This window comes from Liolophura sinensis, chromosome 3 (genome assembly GCF_032854445.1).
Source record: "Liolophura sinensis isolate JHLJ2023 chromosome 3, CUHK_Ljap_v2, whole genome shotgun sequence".
NCBI lineage: Eukaryota > Metazoa > Mollusca > Polyplacophora > Chitonida > Chitonidae > Liolophura > Liolophura sinensis.
This window is the reverse complement of record NC_088297.1, coordinates 18,404,713-18,418,394: the sequence shown is the minus strand read 5'-3', so window position 1 is coordinate 18,418,394 and position 13,682 is coordinate 18,404,713. Positions and strand designations below refer to the sequence as shown.

Below are 13,682 nucleotides of genomic sequence, written 5' to 3'. Positions count from 1 at the left end.
GGATTTGAAACCCAATGATCGCTCGTTCACATCCCCAGCTGGTAAGCCTGCTCACATAACATTAATTATCTTCTTCTTCAACTTAACATATACTAAATCTACACTACTAAATAATAGGTCTGAAAATTATCTTGAATTTATGGTTTCTTCAATTATTTATGTCTGTAGCATATAGTTACAGGGAAGCATTATGTGCCTCATACGATGCATTTAACTTCATTTATATTTTTTTATTAATTTAAAGATGAAACGCAAGCGAGGAAAAAAGCAGGAAGACTTCACAGACGTCATGTTTTCTAAATTTACTAAAGTGATGGAAGAAAAGTTTTTTTTGAAGCAGAAGAGAGAAGACAACAAGCAGTGAAAGAACAGGAGGGCAGGTGAAGGAAAATGGAAGAGAGATTAATGAAAATTAAAAAAAAATTAATTTTACTTTTTCATACCAACAGGATTTTCGAACAGTTATTAAATATGATTAAAAGGAGTATGGATTGTATTTACTTTTACATGTGTCCACTTATATAATATGCATCATCCAGAAGTCCATTTGCTGCCAACTCCAAAGATTCATTATTTTTTGGCATTTTGCTTTTATTGCAATTTGTTTTCACACCATGAAATGTATTACAGTTTAGACGTTGGCCTCTTGTAGAAAATACTGTGCTGCAATGTTTAACGGCATGTGAACGTTTCTGTTAAAATAAAGGCTATTAATGACTTGTTCCCCTGTAAAAGAGTTTCTTGTCAACAATGGGTAGGTCTATTTAATTGACTTGAGTTTTGGTCATGATTGGTAATTTTGACGTCATCTGTTGACAGCAAGAAGACAACAGGTCTTTCCATCCATGTTTATTTTCTTGAGGCAGGGCAATATACATGCCCTTAAAGTCCACCCAAGAATGCATCACGCTGAAGGGAGATTAGCCAAACACTCTCGGGCTAACAGATCCTGTATTCTTTCTCCAATGTGCCAAGTGGGGCAATACAAATGACAATGGTTATGTCTTTGTTTATGGCACAATCAGGGTGAACCCATGTATTTCTCAACAGAGTTTATGATGAGACTGTAGGACTACTGGCTAGAACAAAGTAATCACAGAGTCGATTATAAGATCAGGTACAAATAGTGGACAATGAACAATCAACATTGAAAACCAATACTACAAAATATGTATCTTGATTTAACTGTATCAAGTATTCTTCAAACTGGACAAATATTGGAACAATAACTGCCAGCAATTTGAAAGAAATATTAGCATATGCTGGATAAACAGACATATGGTGCATGAAGAATGAATTTTGATTAGACTACACTTCAACCCAGTTTAGTTGAAAATCGGAGAAAATCTATAGAAGGAGTAGCGGTTTGAAACTTTAGATACATTTATTGTCATATTTCTCTCCATGTTAATTTCATATCTAAATTCTTATCTTTTCATCAGCGTACAAGAAGAAAAAATATTTCACTACCAACTGATTAAATTTTTTGTGACAGAGTTGTTACCGTCAACAAACAATGGCATTAGGCTATGAAATTTCTAATTTTCTTGCATTCATGGGCATTGGCGACAAGGTGATGGTTCCTTTGTTGCTGGATTCTCTTGCCATTTTATGCAAAATAATCAATGCAGTTGCTCTGAGTTCAAGCCCTGCTCTGGCTGGCCTCCTCTCAGGTCATATATGGGAAGGCTTACCAGTCACCCGTCCAAGGTCGTGCGTTTCCGCTGGCCCTGCGCATTTTCCCAGCATAATAAGAAATGTCTTATAGGAGCGAAAGTAACAAAAAATATTGGAAAGGAATTCACATAAAACGCAGCTTAAATGGTGAACGCATTATATGATCAAATCAACCAATCACAAGAAACTGGTTAAACTAGAGTGAACCAGTTCAGTGCTTCCGATGTGACCGCCTCTCTATGTGATACTAGTTCGATCTGAACGCTTTTTGAAAAGTTTGTATGAATTAAACTAGATCGATACTAGCGTGACTGCAGTTTTAAACACTACCACAATTTTTATCAATGCTTGAACAGTAGATGATTCACCACAAATGTCACACTGACCCTCAAACTTCAAGACAATATCATCTTATGTCACACGACCACAGTTCTTATCTTGAACGGTACATGATAATCCATGTAGGCTACACACAAATGTCACAATTTCAAGGCATTATTATATTTTGTCGGTACAATTTCATATAAATGATCAACAAAATTTAGTAAACTTACACATTCTTAAAATCATAAGTTTAACCTATTAGTTTCATGCTTGTGTGGGTTTACTAGATTTGACACTTGGAATTGATAGCTGAGACGACTGTGACCAAGGACAGACAAATTATTTGGCGCCAAGCAGTAGCATACTGAAGCCAGCAATGGAAGCACAGAGGTGTTCAAGGCAAGCGTATGGAACAAGACAGGGCTGTGATAGCATATATAATCACAGTCCTAAGGGCTAGAATAAAACATGCTTAAGTATAGCAGAATTTCACATCACACCTTGGGGTTGAGCAATAAGCAATTTTAAGCATTAAGTACAATAAGACCCTCTGGAATTCATCCCGCAAAAGGCTTTGTCACAACGCTACTCATTAGTGTGGGGTGATTGGAAAAAGTAAAATGGCACAAAAAGCATACTGTTGTAATGCTGAAACCGCGCTTAATTAACTGACAATCACAATATAAGACAGTACAACATGAAGAGTACGTAACCAATAAAACACCCAGCACAGACCCGTTTCCCTCCTTATTGGGTTTCTTTAACTCTCCATTGAAATGCCTAAGTAGTAACAATCTAGATCCTCTAGCTCCATCCCTTTAATTAGATTACTTAAACTTTATTAGATGATGGAAACGAATATTTGGCTTTTCACTCGTAAAGCGTTAGGTCACCTTGTTTTTCACAAAACTCATGTTTTTGTAAAAAGACACATCAAAATTTGACTTGTGCACAGCTTGGTCTATTGTTTTGTTGAAGTGCCATTCCTCCAGACAATCCAATACGTAAGGCTGATAGTCCCAGTGGAATTTATTGGCAAACAGATGCCGTTGTGATGTCAGAACGGGCAAATCTTTTACTCCAAAGATACAGATTCCTCGTGTAAATTTACCAGTACAGAGTTTCCAAAGCTTGGTGCCTGCCCAGATCTTGAAACGTGTGAGAAACTGGTAATTTTCAAAATTACTTTCCGGAGTGCCTGTGAAAGATAATAAAATAAATAAGAAAGGGAAAATTTTATAACAGGTTAAAGCTGAAGGCCTTAGACGTTTGAGTTCATGTAGATGTAAGAGATTAATAGCAACCAAAACGTATAGCTTTGGCTTGCGCGACAGGGACTAACAGTTATCTGTCTCATCTAGTGTGAGAAAATCACATTGCCTGTATCAAAAAAGACAACAGCGTATGATAAAATCCGAGCAGCGACGACAGTGTGATACATGGCAAATAGTTACACAGAACTGATGAATAGCGCCATTTAGACACGCAGGTATACAGATGGCGAGCATGTTTTGTTTTTGTTTTAGTTCATCATTGAATATTACCTGTATTAAAAAGCAATATAAGATAAGATCAGATTTGTGGCTTATTTTGCGTATGTGGTCCCCTAAAATTTCATAATCTGGAATTGGCAGAACGGTTTATTTTTCACTGATTTGTTTATTTTTTGACTAGAGATTTACGCCGTAATCAAGAGTATCTCACGTATACGACACCGCCAGCATTATGGTGAGACTAATAACGGCCAGAGACCGGGGGAAACCCACTAGTATCAATGGCAATGATTCACATTAGCTACATAAAATTATGTAATACCATCGTGAAGATTTTGGTTTATTTTTTACTTGTTGGCTTGGCTAACATCACCTTTAAAAATACCCTGAATCTCCCAGGTGACGATTATTGTTTATTTTCACGTGTGGTTCACTTAAGTCACATTACCTCCGAAAAGACCAGGGTCTCCCAGATGAGGATTCTAGTTTATTTTTGCATGTGGTACACTTAAGTCACATTACCTTTATAGGAACCTGGAACTTCCAGAAAGGGATTGTGGTTTAATGATGCGAAAAACGTTTCATCGGGAACTCGCGTCTTCTTCACCCACTCCAGAAAGTCCAAGGCAGTTTGATTGTGTAGAAGAAAGTCGACGTACCCCCTTGAGGCTGTGATGTGGACAGCCCCCTTAGTGGGAATGATCCCGTGCGGTGGGGGGCCAGCATTCTTCCAACGGTCTGTATTAGCTCTGCAGATACATGTTAAGACATATTCAGTTCTATACTCTGTGTTATGTACTCGCTATGTTGTGAGTTACTATATACACTGACCAGCATTAGGTATAGAATAAAGCACATGCAAAAGTCCATACTTACAAATGCTATATCAGTCTATATGTTATGTAGGTTATTCATTACCAGCAGAACCAACAATCCGTGAGTGAATGAGTGAATTAGAATATTTGGCGTTTTCAAAGCCAAAACATAGATGATGCACGCCATAAACCAACAATCTTATGTGCGCAGTGTTGTTGAAGTCAGTGTGCGCTCGCTTTCTGTGCATTTTACAGCAGTAAATGCTTGCTGACATGCTTGTCCAGCACGTGCAACAACGCCAATTTGGTGAAAAGTCAGAACGACTGTACAATGAGCATAACTTTGTTGTAAGTAAATAGGGATAGGACTTCCAGAATCTGTGATACTCTACTTCATGACTGTGTCTGATCCCGCTTAACCCAAGGCTAGGGGCTGTATATTCATCGCGTGTAGCTCGCCACGTTAGATATATTAAAAATTGCAATCAAATCGCAAATGAGATGCACAGTTTATTATCGACAATTTATATTCTAGCATAATACACGATTGGAACACTGATGTCAGTCGCCTAGAATATGCATTGTTTCTTTCTAACAGCATTGGTAACTGCTGACTGCTTCTCTTTTCACGATAACGTCTTATTGTTGTACTTTATATATTATCTTAGTTCTTCGGTGTTTTGTGCAATTTGTTGTTTATTGAATTGGCCTTGCGATTATTGACCTGGAACGTCCTAAATGGTTGACGGCTGTTTTTGGAATGTTTGTTTCGACGCATAGATTCATAACCAAATGACCAGTACTGAAATCAATGGCCGTTGTTTTTCGTGCATGTACAACACCTCCCTACTTATGATGGCGATCTTATTTGAAAGACTGTCATAGGGTAACACGTGTGCTGGGTGGGAAATGGGTCTCTAGTCTATTCAGGTATGTGAATGACACGTTGACTAATTAGCTTGAATCTGTTTACAGATTGATTTCTTTACATTTAGAAACACGTTAAACATAATAAATGTTTAATTTATTTATTTATTTATTTGATTGGTGTTTTATGCCAAGAATATTTTTTATTCAAGAATATTTCCCTTATAGGACGGCAGCCAGCTTTATGGTAGAAAGAAACCGGGTAGAAACCGCTGGAAACCCACAACTATCCGCAGGTTGCCGTCAGACCTTTCCACGAATGGCCAGAGAGGAAGCTAGCATGAACTGGGCTTGAACTTGCGGCGGCTGCGTTGGTTGTTTATTGATAGAGAATAAGAGAATTAATTCATAATGAATAAGTTATTTGTTTACGTCCTCCTAGGTTACACAGAAGAAACCTAAGAATAAAGTTTGCCAAAGTCGGACAACATTTTGAAACATACCTGCACATAAAGCAAGGCGCGGTAAATGCATGGACGGAGATATCCAAATGAATATCTTTCGCTTTTTACAAAAGTGTTAGATACAAATAATGATTGAATTACACATGAACGTAAGTGCAGAAAACAGAGATGACACACTTACCTTCCCCGCGTGCCTTCTAGATTGTTGGAACCATTATAAGCCTTTAGAATTTTCACAAGCTCAAAGTTGGTCTTCAGAGGAAATTCCTGTCCCGTCAGATTGATGAAGTATTTCCACTTTTGGTACGCCCATAATTCCTTCAGACAGAGAAGTTCTGCTTCTAGGACCGTAAATTTTCCCCACACTACAGCAACTGGTTTCTCCACAAGAAATACGTTGTCAAAACACTTCGCCACGGCTTCCATCCCTCGTTTAATCGATCCCTCCGACTTTCTGTCCACGTGGATACAGTAGTAATTCTGAGGCTGGTAAATGGCTCTGAGCAATCTCTCCGCCTGTTCCGATATCTTTGTACATGAGAATACTATAGGCGATTGGAAAATTCATTTCTTCCGCGCTAAGAGGAATAGTTATGTATCCTCTTGCGGAAATGAACTCGCTACAGTTCTTGCAAATGTTGAAATAGTCCTCCCCGTTCAATGGCTTTCGGTTTTCATTTCTCATGAGATCCTCTGTCTTACTTTGCTCATGCTTGTCTCCTCGAATAAGAGCTTGGCAGTTAACTTTAGACACAAGGAGTCGTGCTGATGCCATTTTCGACACCCAGTGCCCCGGGACTTCATGGGTAGCATGCCCCGTTGCAAGATGCCCACCTGGAGTGGTGCTGAGGGGCAGATTGTGTCCTGTTGCGTTTGACCTCAAGACCATTGGGTTCGGATAAGTCTCCCACAAACTAAACTTAAGCCGGTGAAAGGATAAAGGTCGCATGGCTTGAAGAACTAAACGTTGACTGGACTCGAACATCAGAAGAAACCCGAATGCTTCGAACAGAAGCAAGATGGAAAGGGAGATTAACAGGGGCCGCCGCCAACTCATCATGGACGTCTGTTATGATGACCTGTGTTGACCAAATTATGCGTGTAAGATGTTTGCAGTAAAAGTTGGAAAATATTTACAAACGATAGGACACCAAAGCATTTTAATTAATTTTAGGCCAATGGCATCTGATAAATTGCCATTAATATCACTATATTTTCTGTAACTAATAGTGCGTGGGTTGCCAGGCCTCACCTAGCACCGCCCCTGCCACTGGACCAAATAGTTTTTTTTCTGGTGTTATGGAAAGTCTGTGAGAAAATATGTCTTTACATGCGATATACTTGGACTCAGTTTGGCTTTCGGAAGAGTTTACAGTGTGTAGGAAGGGATACTTTTCCCAGCTTCTAAAATGAGGGTATACTAAATTTTCGTATCTCTCTTACTACACGGCTTTTAGTTATAATCTTGAGATCTTTGTATTCTGCACATGCAAGAAAAGGATTGCAGCCCAATAGTTATGCTATACCCCATATATTGTACTTTTCCAAAATGCATATCATTCAAGAATATCTCAACGACTATTTTAATCTATTTCACATAAACTTTAGGATTTTTCAAGTTTTACGTTTTCCTTGATTCTAACAATTCATCAACCTTCATGTGTCTTTTAAGAGGTTTTTAGCTTTTTAAAGTTTGATTAATTTTTCTCAGATACACATTAAATAAGTATCAAAATCATTATTTTAACGTCTCTGCTTTCGAAAGGGAATTTTTAACTACCCAACTTTACATGAAATACAGTAAACAAACATTGGTGTAGCATGATGCTAACGGGGGATTACTTTGCTACTGTTAAGCACTTACACGAAGTGTTGAAATAAAACCCTAAATAAAGCAAATTGACAGGAGGCTGTACTTCCCCGATTACGCGTGATCATGAGTCAGCTATCATATTATCATGCTCCTCTGGTTTTACTGTCAATACTGTAAGCCTCATGATTATACTGACAAGAGGCTGCATTTCTCCGATTATCTATCAAAACACATATTCGTATACCAGCCGTCAACTAAAATGGAAGAATTAAGAAAACATAGATTGTAAGTTTCTAACGAGGGAGAGACGCAAGGTATGTTCGATAATAAAATGTCGCTGAGTTGATCTTTGATCGCAACTGTCCATATATCCAGTATAGCCATCTAATTCAACACTATGGAGATACGGCTGCTGGCCCAAACTTAAGGTGAATTAGACACAACCATAAAGCAGAGTGTCAGAAATTCTGGACGCTCTGTCCATTTATACTTACAAGAGCATTATTGTGAAACTTAAGAAACTCTTTACAGTAATAACCTGTAAAGTTAATTGCATTCGCCACATAACACACAGGGTTCTAACAAATGCTACACGGCGAGATATGTACACACCACATGCACGACCATTCGGTGTATAATTTAAGATGTGCAGCATAAGTAATGATAATTTAAAATGTCAAAATTCAACCCATGTACCTTGTCGGAAGTCTTTTAAAGGAGAAAACAGTTTTCGTCTTAGTGACAGCCAAACGAGTTCTGAAGGGGTCCTGCCTTGCTAAAGGTACTTGATGAGAAAATACCTTTTGTTCCTGTGGACCAAAAGCCCTAATAATATTATATTCAGTTACGATCGGGTATATCCAGGGCTCGAATTAGAAAATCTCCCTTTGGCCTTCTACTTTTTGATAGTTAAAAGTCTTCAGCAAGCCAAATTGCAGTTGACCTGCCAGTTTTTAGGATGGCCTGCCATTTTAGGAGATTTATTTTTTTGTTTCAGTGGTGCTTTAAACCGTTCTGAAGAAAATTTCACTTATACGACGGCGGCCAGTATTGTGTTGGGAGGAAACTGGGAAGAGCCCCAGGTGAAACCAATGACCATCCCCAGACTAACAGACAAGCTAACAGACAAAAATTGAAACTGTCCCTCTTGTCGTACAGTCTGCGAGAGAGGAAACCGTATTGGTACATCTTATCTGGACCTGTATTTGTACATTCTGGATAGACTTTGGTTTGCTTTAAATCCCGGGAAGGTATATATGTATCTTTCAAGGTATTTGCTATACATTAAAGCTACCATACCATCAATATACCATTCAATGATGATCGGACCTGGATAGGATTACTCCTTGATAGTTTTTTCATACAAGGACAGCTATGGGTAACCAAAAGATGAGCAAAATTTGAACTTATCGGAATACCTATACACTGTTGATATATGTTTCCCCGATGTTATTAGTAAGAAATTCAAGCAACTCAAACAACAACGAAAATTTTACAAATGGTAATCCCTGTATTTACTCGAATACAATCGTTGATGAGGCTAAGGGCTGTGTATCCATTAAATCGCCACTTTAGGTATATAAACAGTTGCAACCGGAACGCATAGGAGATACATATATTAGTATCGACAACTCATATACGAACTATTCTAACTGTTTAATATTTTTACACTTTGTTTAACTTAGTAGATTGCTTTTGAATGCTTTATTCTATGGTGGCACTCTCTGACCACAATGCTGCCAGTGAAGTCATCGCAGGTTTTTGCTACTTAACACACAATAGACTGCTACATTTCATCATTCAAAATATATATACATATAGATCTACAAATGCATTCGCCAAAATGACCTTTAAACGCACTATTTCAGGCAATAAGTATGAATGAGACGTAACTGAGACCTTCTGGTCACAACAGGCCACCATAGAAATTTAACACAATTTTACTCGGTTAGAAAACTTCTAAAAAATTAAATTGAACTATTTTAATGGTGTTTCATCAAGTATGTATTCCATTCTAGAGTGGTCTTTGCCCTTAAAAGGAAGCGCATATTCAAAATAACTGCGACAACTGCTTTGGGGCGAGATCACATCTGCGTTCATGTAGCATTGACCTGATGTTTTCCGTACGACGTTTAGGCATGCCATATCGTAAAGTTTAAGAAGCAAATCACCAATCGATAAAAACATTTCTTTCAAGTAAATATGACGACCGTAAATCTTGAAACAGCTGGTTGGGTGGTTAGTTTAGCCCATAGCATGGAGGGTAAAGATAAGTGATCACATGTAACCGGTTATATTCGACGTCTTGCCTTTTTTACCCTATTTTGTTTTTTACACTTAGGGATTATGTAAATATTTGGTAGGTACTTGTATTGCCCTTGTGTTTAGATTTGCATTAGAATTTAAACATTTTATTGTGGCTCAGTCGGTTAGCGCGCTAGGGCAGCGTAATGACCCAGGAGTCTCTCACCAATGCGGTTGCTTTGAGTTCAAGTCCAACTCATGCTGGCTTCCTCTCAGGCCATACGTGGGAAGGCATGGCAACAACCTACGGATGGTCGTAGGTTTCTCCTGCGCTCTGGCCGGTTTCCTCCCACCATAATGCTGGCCGCCGTCCTATGAATGAAATATTCTTGAGTAGGGCATAAAACACCAATCGAATACATAAAATAAATAAATAAACATTTTATTGCTCTATAATCATCTGTTCCTCTGGTGATCATCTGAATGCAAACGTCTGAAGGTTTAAGATGAGCATTGCCCATTATTTAGGTAATTGTCTATCACTTACGTAATCACCCATGATTCTGACAATCGACTACCGCTTAGATCATAGTATATTACCTTAAGTAACTTGTAGACAGTCTCATCACAGATTTATCACACACTGCCATAAATGAATGGGCTTGATATCTACCTCTGGACTAGGGTGGTTTCATTAAGACAGTTGTTGCGTAAAATTGATATTAAGTGCAATTAATATAATAAAATACTTACAGCACAGAGAGTAACACCAGAGCAGCGATGACAGTGTTGTGATTGGCAAATGATGTGTACCAGGGTTATCATGCAAAATTTCAATATGCGCTGGAGTGCTGAGCCTGGGCCAATAAGCTTCCAGGCAAGTTATTACTAAGTCACCGATCAAAGTTCCATATGGGAGCAATGTGTGGTTAATGATCGACCCAGCAACGTTTAACGTGTGACTTAAGACGAACTGTCCAACCACCAGCCCCCAGTGTCACCATATCAAGCTTTCCCAACATCAAGCCTAGCCTTCTGCTGGCGTATTCCCTCATACAGCGCATGCGCCGCTCTCTAATCGCGTTTATATCACTGTCACATTTAGCAAATTTTATACAGAAAGGTTATAGGCAAGGCCAACGCATTTTGATTGGATTTTATTTGCTTCTATATGCGTTTTCATAAATCTAAAACCCGCATCATTCCACTGAAATTATCCTGTCGTCTATTTACATTTATATACATGCCATTTATACTGCTGGTATACTTTATATCATTAGCACATGAGGCCTAGCTTGAGTTGTAGACCTAGCTTGAGTTGTAGGCCTAGCTTGAGTTGTAGGCCTGGCTCGAGTTGTAGGTGTAATCTTTTCTCAGCTTCATTTTTAGGTCTCACAGTCAGTTAAACTGTGGGACATTTGCTGCCGATGTTATTAAGTGAAGTGGCAAACCCAAATCAACACAGTATTAATTTTTTCATGGGTGCTGTATTCATTAGTGGAGTGGGGTAGGGTGATTTTAGGAAAGTAAGCAATTTCATGTTACAAACATGGTAAGAAATGTTATATTTTATAAACTCATAAAGAACTTCATATCATATATACTCATATGCTCTGAGGTGTAAAATTTCCTCCCACCAAAATTCTGGCCGCCGTCGTATAAGTGAAATATTGTTAATTGCGGCGTAAAACACGAATCAGATCAGTAAATAAATAAATGAAATAAACAAACGTTCAGAAATCTGGCCAGCACTGTGCTTTATAGTTGTTTTATTTGTCTTCATTTGTGACAATGCTTTATTCTGTGGATCAGGTTTCCATCAACAATGAGAAACAGAAAAAAAATCAATACAACAGCGACACACTATCATTGTTTTAAACAGGTAATGTGATAGTGATCAGTTTTCTACACAGCAGACCGGCCTCGATAGCACAGTTGGTAGAGCGTCTGCTTCGGGAGCGGTAGATCCAGGGAAAATCCGAGGTTGAGTCCTGGACCTTAAAAGAGATGGTTGTGTTACGGTATTGAAAACAGCAACAGAAAACAGACTCAGTGACTCAATATTACAATGTAAACAATGCTTTATATATACAAAATGAGACGTACAGTTTTACAGACAGTTCAACAACAACAACAACATACACATCAGTATTACCGGTCTTTAAAAGTTTCCAGTTCACCTTTTCATCCCAAGGAACGTGTTCCAGGAGATCCAACGTAAAGACCATGGGATAAACACACAATTCACACAAGTCACAAATTGTCCTAGACAGGTACTTCGCCAGGATAGCGAACGCGAACACAGTACACAGGTTACACAGAACTGGAACAGTCAAGCCTTTGAATGACGTCACACCCGCAGAGCACAACACAGGGTAAATACAGGCATGGAGGTATAATCCACTTCAGATCAGTCACAGCTCCCGCAGAAGCTCACAAACGAGCCGTTCAGAGACGTAGAGTAATGTCACCTTGTGGCAGAACGAACGTCCTTTGCCAAAACTGAAAACTTCAGTTTAGAGTCCTTGACGACCTTGTCGGTCAGGTGAGGTCAGCGTGTTAAACAAATTACACAGTCAACACTGTATAATCATAATAAAGATCCGAACACCAATAAACGTGACTTCCGCAGAAATTCACATAAACCAGACATCAGTACTACTGTGGTACACAAACGGTGCCGGCATAAAAATCTGTCCTCCCAAATGAAACTGGCATCACCAGCTCATATAGACAAAATGGACTCGATACGAGAGCGTCGCACACTCTCCTGGCTCCCAGTGGATGCAGACAAAAAAAATCTCCTCTCTGTTTTTTTTTTTTTTTTTTTTTTTTATTTATTTACTGGTTTTAGCGCCACTTTCCTGGCGGATATCGTGGCCCATCAAATCAGTGTTTTATTTTTTTTTTTTTTAACACATGAATATTTTGGTTACATAACAGCAGTGCGTTGGTATACTATTTACATATGTACATGAGTCAATTAGTGAGATTAACCTCTTTGTGGTAGCATGTTACAGCTTATTCTATAGGTTCAAATGCTGCCATGGTCATTTAACAGAAAGGGGATAAATAGTAAGCTATTTACAGGGATTAACGTTATCTTTACATTAGAAATACATAGATCTGCATTAAAAAATTACAATGAGTTGCCTATACAGAAATTTACACAGAGAGAAAACAACAGTAGTGCCTTTATTTATTGGTTAACAGTTTTGTTCTCTTGCTTCCTCCTCTGTGGCGTGGAGTTAAGGAGCTTCCGCCACTTATACCGGACGCCGTCCAGGAAAAACTAGCGTACTGGAAACCTGTGCCTGTAACAGGTGCGACAAGTATAAATGAGGAGCAAGGATGTCAGGCCTCATCCACTTAGTTGAAGCAAGAGATAGTCCTATTGTCATGATGTCTTTCATGTTTCTGGTCTTTGTTTCCTGGTTGTTAAGTTTCTTTGGTCCCATGGGTCTTCTTGTTGTTATTCCCTGTCTTCTTCTTTAATTGATTTCCTTCTCTATTTCCAATTTTTATTTTTGGCCTCCCATGGCGGCGCAGACAGCACGTTTCATAGACCGGTAGAACAGTTCCTGGCCTAGAGTGTTATTAGGTGCACTCCGTCGTTGGTTAGAATTTGTTTTGTGGTCGGATCAGTCCCCGGTGTCTCCAGAAGGTGGCCAATTGGTTGTTTGTCAGCTTCTTGTTAGTTTCATGGATTTTTGTATTATAAATGTGGACCGAAATTCGCCGAGTTACCTGACGGTAAAGAAGCTGGCTGATGTAGATCCTTGGAATTTGGAATTTCGTTTTAAGTGCACCAACATAGTCTAAAATATCAGCGCAAATTGCTGCTGCTGATTTGTGAGAGTCCGCATCGTTTCCCCAATGTGAAGGATAACTAGGTCAGGTTTTGTCTCCTGAAGGAGACTTTCCAATCTTCCAGGGCATCTAAGTGTCCCAACTCTAGCTCCCCCAATGCCAAAAAACCGAATGT

The 13,682-nt window shown here is 38.9% G+C and overlaps 1 protein-coding gene across 1 annotated transcript; it reads right to left on the bottom strand.

Moving 5' to 3' along the window:
* Positions 1–355: 355 nt before the first annotated feature.
* Positions 356–10,651, bottom strand: LOC135463778 (beta-1,3-galactosyl-O-glycosyl-glycoprotein beta-1,6-N-acetylglucosaminyltransferase-like). The gene is given in 5 exon segments (XM_064741212.1): positions 356–3,199; positions 4,017–4,243; positions 5,822–6,165; positions 6,167–6,719; positions 10,451–10,651. Coding segments are annotated over 4 exon segments (1,419 nt in total). The 5' UTR covers positions 6,701–6,719; positions 10,451–10,651; the 3' UTR covers positions 356–2,885.
* Between the last annotated feature and the right edge of the window lie 3,031 nt (positions 10,652–13,682).